General features: G+C 35.5%; 1 protein-coding gene across 1 annotated transcript in view; it reads left to right on the top strand.

Annotated features, from left to right (window-relative positions):
* The window catches only part of LOC137642411 (uncharacterized), a 620,767-nt gene that overhangs the window by 602,507 nt on the left and 3,476 nt on the right, over positions 1 to 14,784 (top strand). The window contains 5 exon segments of the mRNA XM_068374954.1: positions 1,278 to 1,310; positions 2,635 to 2,762; positions 6,022 to 6,193; positions 8,306 to 8,487; positions 9,040 to 9,192. Coding sequence (XP_068231055.1) covers positions 1,278 to 1,310; positions 2,635 to 2,762; positions 6,022 to 6,193; positions 8,306 to 8,487; positions 9,040 to 9,192 — 668 coding nt within the window.

Raw genomic sequence — 14,784 nt, 5'->3', positions numbered from 1 at the left:
TATACTGAACATGAAAAGTACTGACAACTTGCTTTCATATTTACTTAATGAGTGCGTACTTTAACAGACAGCTGCCTGTCCAATCTTCTATCTTAGAATCCAGTGATCGTATAGAGCAGAACAGATCACGGAAATATGAGGGTTATGTAATAGAAAGATCCGACGTAACTCGCTCGGGAGTGTGAGGCTCGTGTACAGACAATTGACTCCGTCAGCATTGGGCACTTCAAAACCTTACTGACTAGAACCATTAGGCCAAACTTGAGGAGTTAGCTTCTTAAGTGGCAGTTGTAATGAACTATCTTGATCTCCGGATTTTACCCATCTAACCGTTAATTTACTTTTTATGTTTTCAATAATCAAAGCAGTCCAATATCTTGTGGCCAGTGCTCTCACAAAGCTGCTTGCAGTAAACAAAGAAAGTACCAAGCTCGGGCATTATTTTGCATCAATCAAACATAGCATCAGTTTAAAATTTTCAATGAATAGAAACTGTACATTGTAAGCAACACCTCAAACACCAGAGCAAAGTTATGTAGGAAACCAGCACACTTTAGCTACAGATACTGAAAAAACATAGGGATAGAAATTAACAATTTTTAGTTCTTCTCATAATTGTTGATACAGTATGTATAGGTGAAAGCCTCCATCCTTCTGATTGATGCAGGGAAACTGGTTTTCTTAAAAATTGGAAGCAAAACCGAGGATTCAATTCCCAGAACTTCAGGTGGATAAAAGTACTTGAAGTTAGAGTTTCCTTTCTCTCAAGAATATTTACTGTATAGTACTTTTCTTGTGAGTTTACTTTTCTCTTCATATGAGGGCATTTTATTGTATGAAATTACTGAAAAAATACATAACTTGGTTAACACTAGCAAGTCGGCTTAATAAAAATGCCATTTAAAATAAATATCATTAATAATATTTAGATAAGTAATAAGTAGTTAATTTTTTTAACCCTCACAAAATGAATTAGCATAATTTGCACTGTTATTTTTTTACTAGTTTTGTTTTGTCAATTGATTTTTCAGACTTTTTCAGTATAGCATTTAGTTTTGTCATTGCTAGAATTTATAGAAAAGTAGTTAAATTTTACCTTTTTGCAAGTTCTTCATATTTACAAAGCTTACAGTAAATGTATTAAATATTTTGCACTTTATAATTTTGTTTTTATTTTTTGTTTATTATTGCTATACTTTGATTAAAGTATAATGAATATGGTATTTGCAAAGTTTGAGAAAGTTTTTCCAGTAATTTGTAATTCTTTTCTCTTATAGCTTCAGTTCCTACCCCACATTACAAGCCGTACAGTATGTTAATTACAGTGCTTGCAAGTGCATGAACTTTAGCCAGGCCAGTACTGTAGTAGGAATTAGAATGAGAAAAATGCAGTCTTTTTGTTCAGATCAGATTCTTATAGATAAGAAAAATAAGATATCCTGTTCAATTTCAAAACTTGAATGTACTGGTAGTTGAAAAATTTCTTGAAAATCATATTGGAGAAATACTGTGAAACTCATTTTTGTATTATTTTTTTCAACCTCTTTAGTCATCATGCCTTTAGAACTAGTCAAAATATTTAAAAGTAAACTATTATATTGTAAAGTACGAGTAAATGAAAGGAACAATGGATTTTTTAGTTTCTTAGTAATGGTGAATATAAATTTTCATATGGTGTTAATATTGCATTGTAATAAACACCAATATTGATACCTTTCCCATTTATGATGCAAGATAGGTGGTAGAGCTTTATCTAACTTGTAAAGATTAATACTTTGCAATGAAATAATGTTTATACATTTGTGAGAATTGATAGTGATGATTATATTACATCCTAAACACTGATCTAAATATCATTTTTAGCGACAATAACTACTTAGCTTGCCAAGAATGCTTTCACTGCTGTTGAGGAACAGTCAAGTCCATTATTTTTATAGTCATGTATTGAATATTTCTGCTTCCATTTTGTACTTGATTGTGAATATGTATTGCATTTTAAGTAAAGCATAAATGGCCTTTATGTAGGGTCTATAAATATACTGATAATATCATTGACGGAAGCCATGAATGGATTAGAAAAGTGCAATATTTGCTTAAGCTTTAGATGAACGCCTGATAAGATCACTTTGTTTGTACAGTATTTCTCCAATTGAGTGCTATCATGAAGGAATAGCAAGATGCTAACTGAATACACAGACTGCATTGCATGTTTCATTTGTTGAATATTATAGAAAATAGAAATCTCTTGAGTGTGTGAAAAGTGCACTGAGAACTGCTTCAGCATTTTTTTTTAATGGATATTTTTATTTAATTTTTCAACAGTTTAGCCTTGAAAGCTCAGTACAGCTTCATTAGTATTTCATTTCTAGCTTTGCATTAGAATGATATTGCTGTCTGTGACTTGTGAACTGTATTACGCTTAAGTACTGTAATAGCTTTACAAAGGTAAGAGAAGTGCATGAAATGTTTTTAGTCATTATTGAATTTAAATTGTCAGTAATAGTATAGCACAATTGATTTTGAACTATATGACAATTTGTAAATTCCTAGCTGCGTATAAAAGCTTTTATTTTCATTGCTGTAGTAGTTGGATGTGCACATGAACACAGGTCATTCAAGGGTTTTCTCTTCCAGTGGGCAAGAAACCAGTAATCAGTGCCCCTGTTAATTTGTCGTCAACAGCACATGTGGTATCAACCGGGCAGATAGTTCAACAAGTCAACTCCCCAAACCGATCTCAACAATCTGCTGTGTATTCTTTAGTAAGTGGAATTTTTATACATTATATTTAAATTTCAACAATCAGATTGTACTTGAAGGAAGGCTGGAAATAGCTTAGTAGAATACTGTTAGGCCAAGATTAATGGGCAAGTTGGCACTTGACTATGAAAATTTTTTTACAAGTACAGTATGTAAACATAGTAAAACAGTAACAAAAATCAGTTATACTGTAGTATTGGCAATTGACTATGGGCAAGTTGGCACTTGACTATGAAAAATGTTATACAAGTATAGTACTGTATATAAATATAATAAAACAGTAACAAAAATCAGTTATACTGTAGTACTAAATATACGTGGTTCTTAGGTTTAGATTTCAGGAAATAACATGATCAGTATATGATTAGATAAATTATTGTAGTTTGTAGAAGTACTGTACTTGTTGCAAAAAAAATTGATGTAGCATATTGAATGATTAATGAAGTGTTTAGGACACATCTTAGGCATCTTTAGTGTCATTAGTAAGGCTAACCTATATTTTTCTTTTCTACCAAAGCACTGTACTGTACTGTACTATAAATTTCATTACTACAGTACCGTATTTTAACATTACCAATTAAGCTTTGGTTACCAAATATCAATTTGCATATAGCAAAGCCTACAAATCAACTGCATTTATATTTCAGCCATTCTGTTGCAAATAAATGAGAACAATATATCAACAAGTTGAGAAGTACAGAAAGACTAGTACAATATTATTTCTGTGAACCTCCCCTGATGTACATAAGTCATCTCTGTCAAAGCTTGATTCTATTAATATTTACCCTAAAAGACTAAAAAATTTCCTTTTTTATTTCCTGTTAATAGGGTTAAGTCTCTACTATAATATTGAGGCAATCTAGTGGCTAAATATGGTAAGAACAATGCCATGGGTAGGTTACACCAACATTTCTTTTCTAGTCTCTGTGTCGATATTGATTTAGCAAGTTGTCTTCACTAATGTATTCTCCAGATGTGTGTTATTTTTTTATATTGGGTTTTGTCATGGATGTCTTCTGAATTTGTTGATAATTACTGTGTACGGTAGATTGTTCAAGGAAATTTTTCTGATATGATCTATATTCTCCCTTTGTGTAGTGTCGGGGGTTATATTGTGATTTAGATAATGGATAATACAATTTTAGGTAAATAAAAAAAGAGGAAATAAGAACATAATCTGAAAAATCAAGTTATTACTAACTTTAGGAGCTTTGTCAATTAGCATTTGTGATGTGCTAGTGGCTAAGTTTCCAACTGAATGAAACGCACTGCCATCCAAAATATCATGTAAGTTGTAACCCATCAAATTTAGCTGAAACCCTATCAGAAATATTAGGTGCTAGGGGAACCATCGCTGTGCCACACCATCCACTCTTAAAGTACGAGGTTACGTGCTTTATCCTGGGGGATGCATATTAGGATCCAGACTACCAACTCGGTCTTCTGCCTCAAAATACTGTAGTTGTTTAAAAAAGCAACTATAGTCTGACCATTCTAAAATTAAGGTTGGGGGTATTCGAGGTGGGAATATACCGTTGCCTTGCTGTCTATACAACAATTATCTGATTTAGTTCAAAGACATTATAAATAGGTAGACATACCGATTCAATAGAATTGTAAATATTTTAGCATATTAAAAGAATGTAAACTTGTAATGCATGAGGCATTTGTATAAGAATAAAGAAACGTGTCATGCATATTTCAGTGTTGAGGTTCTGTTCTGTTACAATTGCCTGTAGAACACGTGCTTGGCGTTGTTGTATATATGACCCATGTATAATGAATAGGTCATTTTGATGGGAGCTTATAAGCGTTTAAGATTTAAGATCAGACAAGCCACACGACTTGATAAATAAGCCGGCAACGATTTTCTAGATATTTTCCTGTAATAGTGACAGGCTGCCAGTATACTCTACTGTTAACTTTTGTACACAGACACACGAGAGAAAGAGATAAAATAATATCTTGCTTACTTCATGTACTTTATAATATGTGGTGTTCACACACACATACACACAATTTCATGCATAAAGATATAACATACAAATTTGGTGCCTCGGTGATGTAGTGTAGGCTGAAACATGGCAACATTGTGTTGGGGGATGTCTCCGACTTGACCACCTTAAACCTTGGTTTTAGATTGGTGGGACTATAGGATTGCAGGAATGCATGAGTTGCATAGAAGAAGTATCTAAGGTAAATTAAAGAATTAGAGGCTTTGTGAGAGGATCTTGAATCTCAGGTCCTGTGCCCTATCAGAATCCTTAGTGAAAGGAACATTAATGCAACTACAACTAATTTTAGAAGTCACGATAGGGGGAGCAACCAAACAGCCAATAGAAGACTGTGGTCTTCCAAGAATTTATAAATGAAGTTAAGGTTCCTTTTAGAGCTTTTGAACCTTATGAATATCAAAAGTTGATTGATCCAGTGTTATATCAGAAATCGGTATGATGCTCCCTACCCTAGCTGTGGTCAATGCCATTAGCCACCAAATTATCTCAGTACTGTACTATACTAGAAGCCTAAGGCTATTAAAAGGAAAGAAAACAGTAACTTTTTGGTAAATGTCAATATAAGCAAATTTGAAAAGCATTATGAACATCAGATGAGTACCGAAATAAATTTTATCATTAAAATTTCCCTTTTGGTGGACAATAGCCATTAGATTTTATAAAGACACTTATTACAAACAGTATCATTATACAGTACATATTTACGGAATTTATAGAAAATAATGTATCACCACTTTTATTTTTCTCATGCTAACATTACTGTATAGAAAATGTACCATCTCAATGCTTGCCTACTGTCATTTTCCTTTAATGTTTCTTTAAAGCCTAAATCCTCACCATCATTGTAAATGGCATCAAAATCATGATGGTGACGCTATTAAAAAAAAAAAAAAAAAAAAAAAAAAAAAAAAAAAAAAAAAAAAAAAAAAAAAAAGAGGAGCTGACAATTAGGCAAGCAAGGATTGATTGGTTCAAAGAGATGTTGCTGCACTTAACAAGACAGGGAATTATACATATTTTTTTTTTCTATTTCATATGATATACCCTTCATGGCCATTTTTTTGTGTTGCTTATTTCACAACTAAGAGAAAAGAGATAGTAAGTTTGATGAAACTCCTTAGTAGTGAGAATTTTTATCCAGGTAAAGGAGCTTTTATTATATTTATGATAGTGATGTAGACCTGTAATTTATTGTAAAGGAAGTAAAGTCTATGTAACGTGACATCATTGTGATCTTTCTAAACAGGGTGGGAGGGATTCCATTCGGGACTCGAACACAGGATCTCTGTCACCGAAATTAGGCCGCAGTAGTATCCATGCTAGTCCTTTGAGTGGAGTCAGCCCGAATCCTTCTGGTGTGGTCTTATTGAGTCAGAGGCCAATTGACTCATCACTACCCATACAGAAATTATTACCAGGTAATTTTCATATTTAATGTAATACAGAAATTATTTTCAGGTAATTTGCATATTAAATTTTTTTTCTTTGCACCACACCTAGTATAGGTTAGTATTTTCATTATTTTTCATGACAGGTTTTCAAGGAACCAAGACTAAATGGTTAGTATTTTTTTTTAGTTGCTTTTGATTATTAAACAATAGGTTCATTCAACAGGCCTTCCCCATGAAATGTCTAGTATTCATTCTATATGTTGTACTATATTTGCCAATAACTTATTCCAATACATTTTGCATTACAGTACTTCCCACTTATTGAAGGTTAGAATCTTACAATCCCGTTGATAAGCAAAATTGTCATTAAATGATCTACACTTATAGTCGACATCCAATGCCCCTCATCTCAACAGAATTGCTATAACTGAAATGTATAGTTATTTAAAACATTTATCATGTGCATATGTGCTTCTATGTTTTTAAAAGTGCTAAGTAAATATATTTAATAGTTAATAATATATATACTGGGATTTGTACTGTTTTTTGTTTGGAGGTCAGGCCTTAAAAGACGACAGTATTTTCTTTCATAAGTTGACAGCTATTTTATGCAGATAATTTAGCACCAAAGATAGAAAAAAAATGTAGTAGTGCACAAACAAAACAGTATTACTATCATTATATTTGAACTTTGCAATTTCTCTAAAAATTTCTTGTTTATTTTCATAAAATTTGTCCTTTTCTTTTATTTGTATTGTTTATGCATTGTCAGCTGGGCACTTACTAGCACAAACAAGAATGTGCACCAAAGAACAAAACGATAGAAACTGCACAATTAATTACTCATGTATTGCCTTATCTGAATGGTCTCTACAGTACTCTCACTTTCATAAACATTTTTTTTAATATTTATGTACTCTCTCTCTCTCTCTCTCTCTCTCTCTCTCTCTCTCTCTCTCTCTCTCTCTCTCTCTCTCTCTCTCTCCTCTCTCTCTCTCTCTCTCTCTCTCTCTCTCTCTCTCTCTCTCTCTCTCTCTCTCTCTCATATATCACATGGCCATAGTATCTCAGATGAGCTTCCCTAGTCTTACCTCTATTTTTTTTTTTTTTTTTTACTTTGCATGTATATCATAGTTATCTTTCCTTTCCAGTAGTGATATTTAAGCAATCCATCGCACCATCCTCATTGCAGTTCTTTCCAACAGTCCTTCCTTTTTAAGTACCCAAGTTCATACATCTTCATTTTGAGTCTTCTTAGCACTTTCTTGTTTAAAACCACTTAAGTTACTTCTCTCCATTTTTGCCCTGCTTCTTTTGCAATCTCACTGCTTTCTCAGAACAGTATTGTCCTCCTATGACATTATTGCTCTGTTCTGTTTTAGCACTGTACCATCTTCACTTCCACTTGAATGTTTAGTTCTTGATGTCTTTCTCTACTATTAACCATTAACTCTTGTCTATTCAATGTTCATCTTCATTCCTTTCCTTTTTAGGACTCCTTTCCATGCTTAAAAACTTTCTTGCAGTTCTTATTCTGTGTCTTCTATAGTGACTACATTTCTGCAAATATCAGTTCTCACATTTCTCCGTTGTTTCTTAATTCTGATGACAACCCTCTGTCGAGGAACAGGGATGAACTCGGCAGATTCCTGATGGAGGCCAACCTCAACGGGGAATGCCTCAATCTCCCTATATTTTTTCTGTACATTGGTTCTCGCTCCTCATACACCATCCTTGCTAACTTTACCAACTTTTCCGGAACTCCTTTCTTTCTCAAAAACCAATAGACTAACCTTGGTACCCCATCATATGCCTTTTCAAAATCTGCATAACGCATGTAAAGTTTCCTATTTCCATCTAGATGATTCTCTTAAAAAATACTGTGCTCTTTCCTTTCATAAACCTAAACTGCTACTCGTGTATATCTATCAACTCTCTCAACATTCCTTCTACTACTCTTCTTGTGTTATGCTGTGAATATCTGCTCCAGTATTTCATTTACAATAGATATCCGACACATTTTTATTTATTTAATCTTAGGATAATAAATTTTTAAAAATTCAGAATTGCTGCCATTGCCTTACAGTATTTAACCACAAATTGCCAAAACATACTAAATTTCATATTTTCATAAAGCAGGTGTGGACGGTAGTAGTGGGGACCTTAGCAGTGGCCCTGCATCCCTTGGTTCTGGTGATGAAGGATCAGGAGCTTCCCTTGGTTCACAGACTTCTTTGTCACATACCCATATACCAGGGGAGAGGAGTAAAAGATCCCATATGTGGCAAACTGCTCCCGTCATTGACTGGACAAAGGAGCAGGTATGATATAGATATCATACATATTTATATTTTTTCAAGTGATCTAATAGCTAAAAAAAAAAAAAAAAAAAGGTAGTTTAACCATTTTGTATTCTGTATAGTTAATACAAGTCTCACACTAGATATTATCGTGATTAGCTCTATATAAAACCTGAAAATTCATTGTATACCATGCATTTTTAAGAGTTGTTTTAAAAAATTTCCAATACTTCGATAGATTTATTCGAATGTATTTATATGCTTTTGAGTTCCAAGGTTAGATGGATGGCTTGGGTTCAAGTATAAGAACTTGTATTTATGTACACAATCTTGAGAGTTGGTATTTCAAAAATTAATGTACTTTAACAAATACTGAATACTTATCAAGTACAGTACTGTACTTTAAATTACTTATTCCAAATAAATATTCTTTTCTCCATTCACAAGTGTTCAAAAGAGCTAATATATTCACCAAACCCTTAAGCATTAATTTAAAAATGGATTTATAGAATTATAGAGTCAAGACATGACAGTGGTGCCTCCAGTTTTTGGAACAAACATTTTCTTTTTTAGGTAAGCCAATGGTTAGTTGTACAAGGCCTGGAGAGCTGTGTTGGCAGATTTCAAGAAATTGGCATGACTGGACCTAGATTACTTAACCTTGACATTAGAGACTTAAAGGCCCTGGGAGTACCTGCTGATGAAAAAAGTAAATTAAAAAGGAAGGTGAGTTTATTAAATATATGATCTTTTTTCCCCACTTATTAAATTTGAATATTTAATTTACTTGCAGCAAAATTTTCTATTTAAATTTTACTGGTGTATTAAAATACTTTATCAAATACTCGAGACTCATTTGGTTCAACAGTAACCATTCATAAAACAAAGTACAGTAAATTCTTAAGCACTTAAACTTCCAGTTAGGCTTCCAAACATTTTCTCACAATGAAACCCATTAAACTATTTAATTACATATTAATTAAAACCTCCAATTTTATTTAGAAAATTAAAATTATAACTTAGTCTAGTTGAAACAAATTAATTAACAATTTACATTATACCCTCCACATTTACCCCAACACTCAATGTCCAGTAAATTTCCAAGATACATGTTTCGTTTAGAAAAAGCCTTGCAGCCAAAAAAATCTTTACAAAAAAAAGATTTTTACAGAACTGAAAAGAAGCAGCTGCACTACTACTTTATGAATCTGAACTTGTAAGTCCTTCATTCAACTCTAATCTAAATCCATGTGTATCTTTGTCAATAAACCCTAAACTAGAAACAGCATTTAGGAAAGAGGCCATCCCACCCTGAAAACTTAAATTCACATACCAATATTTCAGTCTTGTGTAAATAAAATTTCAAGAATGGCCTGTGAGAATTGAGGTGTCTATAGTGAGCAGTGTTCTTAGGGTATCCCGAGATGATGCTGCTCCCTATTAACAACGGAATCAAACCTGACACCCCCCAAACCATTACGGATTCTCTGATTTCCCCCCTCATCATATGTTACAAACAATCTTAATATGTGAGACATTGGTGTAATTTTCTATCCACTGAACACCACACCTTTATGCCTATTCCGCATTCTTGTTGAAATCTTTCCTCCATATTACCATAAAAGCATTATACACTACAGTATAGTCAAACTCTCAAAATCACCACTTCCTTTGAGAGCCAAATTTTTTACTGCATGTTGTATTATATAAAGTCTCATCTCAAGGATAAGAACCAGTACGGTTTTTTTTTTTTAAATAAAACTACAATTTTTTTTAATAATTTCTAATTTTTCTAGCTATACAAACATGAGACATTTAAAGGAGCTTAGTCTGTTGCTGTTTGGCTATGACCAGAATTAAGGAAATTGTGCATTCTGGTAACATTCCACATGTGCCAGGTACGAGTGGCTGGGACGGCATGAATCTCTTCATCTACTTATGGTCAAGACTTGAGGGGTGGATAAGGTGGAAATTTATATTAAATGACTCGGGGTTTGTATAGCTAGGAAAAATACATATTAAAAATTCATAGTCTGTTCCTCAAGAAATACAAACCCTCGTTGGTTAAATGGGAGTCTTCCTTATGAGGGAGGAAGTCTCATTAGAATACAAGCATACTTGCTAGACTCTTGACCTATAGGAGAAGAGAGGCAAGGTCCCGATGAACAAAAAATGAGTGACTAAGTTGCAGCCCCAACAAGATTGTGAAAAAGTATGAACCATTTTTTAAGTTTCAATATGTTCAAACTTGATAAATAAAATCTCGAGAGATATTCTTAAGTGTGTGAGTGGTCTTTTAAGGAAGGAATGTTTGAAAGAGAAGAAAGAAAGAAATCATCATTTAAATCTCATACAAACTTATGCCATTCTGCAAAGCCATAAGTCTCAGACTAATTGCTGTCACCACTGGGCCCAAAAAGAAAGTATCCAGTGATCAGTGGGCACAGTCTTTTAAATAATGTGCAGTGAAAGTGATTTGTCTCTTCCAAACATCAGCTCTAAGGTCATGAGATACACAGTGGTTCTTGCGGAACGCTAAGGTTGCAGTAACACCACATAGGTCATGAGCTTTGGGAGAGTCCCCAGACTGTGTGTTTCCCAAAGATTTATAAGCTTTAAGTATGATTACATATAACCAGAAGGACATGATATTTTTGGTTATTCCCTTCTTGTTTCGAAATGGGCTTACAAACAAGTTAGGGACATACGAATGTAAGGAAGCAGTTCTTTCAAGATAATGACAAACTGCTCTTACAGGAAAAGGTAACACACTGTCCGGATCATCAGTTACCTCCTTGATCGCCGAGATGGAAGAGTCGAATCTATTATCAATATAATTGATGAATTTCAGGTTTGGCAATAAACTGGAATGAAATAGAGGAACCCATTTTTTCCACTCCCTTAAGTGTGAAACAAGAAGATTGGCCATGTAACTCTCTCTCTCTCCCTCTCTCTCTCTTTGAAAAGGCTAAAGCTAGAAGGAAGACAGTCTTGAGAATAATGTTTTGGTCTGAAGAATTGTGCGTTTGAGGAACCTCAGAACCTTAATCCAACTCTCAGAGGGTTTTTAGTTCCTCAGGTGGGCAAGACTTCTCAGAATAATTCATCAATGCTGAGTTCTCCAGGGGGAGGGAAATTACCATCAGTTTGAAAACCAGGCTTAGGGCTGAATGATAGCCTTTTGCCGCAGTGACTGAGAGAAGTTTCTCCCTCCATAGGAAAACTAAAAGGTGTGTAATTAGTGAAATAGTGGGTTTGAGTGGAGCAATGTCCTTTGTAAAACACCAATGGGAGAAAACTGACCATTTTGCATGATAGACCGCTGTGGAGGTAACCTAAAAGTTGTTTCACAGTCTATATCGAAAATCTTTTCTTTTGGAGGTGGTGCTAGATAAACCCCTGCTGTGAAGAGATAGACAGTGAGCTGCTTCATGAAACTTTTTCACAAGGGTGACATACAAGGGTTGGCCATGCTGATCTAGAAGATCTAGGTACTGCTCTAAATGAAGCCACTTTGGCATGACCAACGTCACTCTTAGGTTTTTTAAGGACCTGATTTTGTTCAGCACCTGATGGATGAGGCAGAGGGGGGGGGGGATGAACGTCTATTCCATCCCACGGATGTCGGAATGCCTCCTTCATCACTGCACCTGGTTTTTGAAGTTGGGAACAATACACAGGCAGTTTGTTGTTCAAATGAGTGGCAAACATGTCTATAACCAGGGAACCCCCAAAGGTCAGGAGAATACCTACAGTACCTCTTGAGGATTCAGGCCATTATAAACTAACTACAGTATCGTCCCTAGTTGGCTCAGATTGCCTGCTATTACGTTAGACTTCCCTGGAATGAACCGTCCTGAAAGATGAACAGCATTTACTGCTAATTGACAATAGATGGGATACAACACCCCCCTCCTTTTGTTGATGTAAGTCAATACAGTCATGTTATCGCTCATCAATACTACCGAATGATCTTTGATTGTCCCTAAAACGTGTAGTAATGCTAGGTATGCTCCCTTCAACTGCAGGTAATTTATGTGGAAAGACTTATCTTTTTGTGACCATGTAACTGAAAGTTGTTCCTTCCTTACTGTAAATGGTCTCCCCATCCTTGGCGAGAAGCATCTGAAAAAAAAAAAAAAAAAAAAAGAATCTCTGACTGGATTTGGAACCTGTAGGGGAGATCCAGCTAACAGATTCTTCTCCTTAAGCGATCATGAGACGTCCATCTTCACATCTTGGGAGATCCTCAAGAGAGCCAATGGGGATCTGATACCTTCAACCACTGGCTCCTTAGTGTCCACTGTAAAGAGAAAAGATGCATCCTTCCTAAGAGTACTAGATTTTTTTAGGGAGGAAAGATCCCCCAGGTGCTCTTGCCATGAGTGAGCTGGAAGGAAATCCATTTCCCAAAAGGGAGCTGCAACCTGTCTGAAACTATGGATTTTGTCTGAAAATGGAGACACTCTAGCTTGGGCCAGGTCCATATCCGTGCCCCACGTACTGCATGCGGTTTCGAGGAACTGCAATGAACTTTTCCAAGCTTAGCCGGACCCCCTAGGTCTTGAAAAAAAAATTGAGCAAGATATCACTGTAATGTATGAGTTGTGCTCTTGAATTTGCTATAAGCATCCAGTCGTCATGGTATCTTAGGAGTATTAATCCTATGGTGTGCCCCTGAGGAAACCAGAATGAACAGGTAAGTGACTACTTTTTGTGCTGTGGACAAGCTAAAGCATATCACCTAGAATTGGAATGCTTTCTGAAAAGGAAATGTAAGTACTTCCTTGACCTTGGATGGAAATAATTTATAAGTAAGCATCCTTCAGGTCTACAGTATGGCCAGAAATTAGTCATTCTTTCTCATGGCTTGAATTACTGTACTTTGTGCCTCCATCTTGAAAAACTGGTTCAAGTGGGAAATGTCTATGACAGAGGTCTCCAGCATCCTGTCAGTTTCTCTGCCAGAAAGATAATGCTAAAGAAACCTGGAGACCTGCCTAAGACTTCCTCTACAGCATTTTTTCTGGGCATTGAGTCATTTCTTCCTCCAGCAAGATGTCTTTCTGGGATACCTGCTTATTTAAAGGAGAGGATTGTTAAAGTTTGAATTAGTGAAGTGATAGCATCATGAATGGGACGTGTTACCCTGAGCGAAGTAATTCCACTCTCCAGGGATCTGCCCCGAAGAAATATCACCTCGTCCAATAACTTTGCTGGCATCCCCACACTGGTGGTAAGTTGGGGGACACGGCTTCACTAATGGAAACCTCTGCCCCTTTGGTAAGAGGGATACCTTTTGCGACAAAAGGAGACTACTGTGTCCTCTCTTTTAAAGGAGGAATTATTCTTGTACTCAGATAGCAGCTTACGTTTTGGTACCTGTTTGAGAGGAAATGGTCTAGTTCTAGGAGCTTGGCAAGGAGTTTGAAAATGCAAAGCTGCAGCCCTACTTAATTAAGAAGATTCGCTACTTTTCTCACACTTTTCCACCACTGCTGTTACTTCCCCAGGGAAAAAAAAAAGTGTAGGATGGTCTATAATGTTGGAGTTTCTTAGGTAAGGAACATCCCTCTGTGTCCTTTGTTTAATACATTTGGCAAGCAAAGCATCTCTCCTCTTAAGAATGCAGGTACCCTAAATGGAAGCTGTCTGGTGAAGAACAAACTCCAGGGTTTCTCCATACTAATTCCTCATACAGCTTTCTACTATTGAGTACAGTATACCTAAGGTTTTCTAAAATAACAAAAATTTATACGGCTCCCATCAGCAGTCGAGCAAGGAGCATGCTTGAAAGGCTGACATGGCTGCAACTTTTGTTTTCATTTCACCACAGGAGCTGAAAATAAGGATGAAAGATGGGGAAGCTTCTCAACCGATGTTCCTAAAGTCAGATTTGCAGCATTTGGGTCATTCGGAAAGGGACTTGGGTGTGCTGCAGAGTTCACATAAAATTTTTATGCGTTCATAAAGCAAGCACAAGCAGTTTTGAGGATTGACTCGACCTCATTGAATTTTCTGAGGCAGATACTTATTTATTTTGCAATTCTAAAGTGTTTTTGCTTGATTTGACAATATGTTGAATTCAAAATGTGTACTATGATGCTCTGTAAAAATTCTGTCAATTGTACAACAGCTACCTGGAAGTTGAGAACTTGTGGTTCACCAAGTTTGTGTATATGCTTAATCAAGCTCATAATCTTCATAAAGTTGGAGGCCTCTCCAGAACCTGACATTGGAACCTCTATGGGGGGAACCCCATGGGCATCTATAGTCATCTGTAATATGCTCACGAGAGTCCTCAATCATGATCGTAGT

Source organism: Palaemon carinicauda, chromosome 6, assembly GCF_036898095.1.
Source record: "Palaemon carinicauda isolate YSFRI2023 chromosome 6, ASM3689809v2, whole genome shotgun sequence".
Classification (NCBI taxonomy): domain Eukaryota; kingdom Metazoa; phylum Arthropoda; class Malacostraca; order Decapoda; family Palaemonidae; genus Palaemon; species Palaemon carinicauda.
The sequence above is the reverse complement of the archived record's forward strand: the minus strand, read 5'-3'. Positions and strand labels throughout refer to the sequence as shown.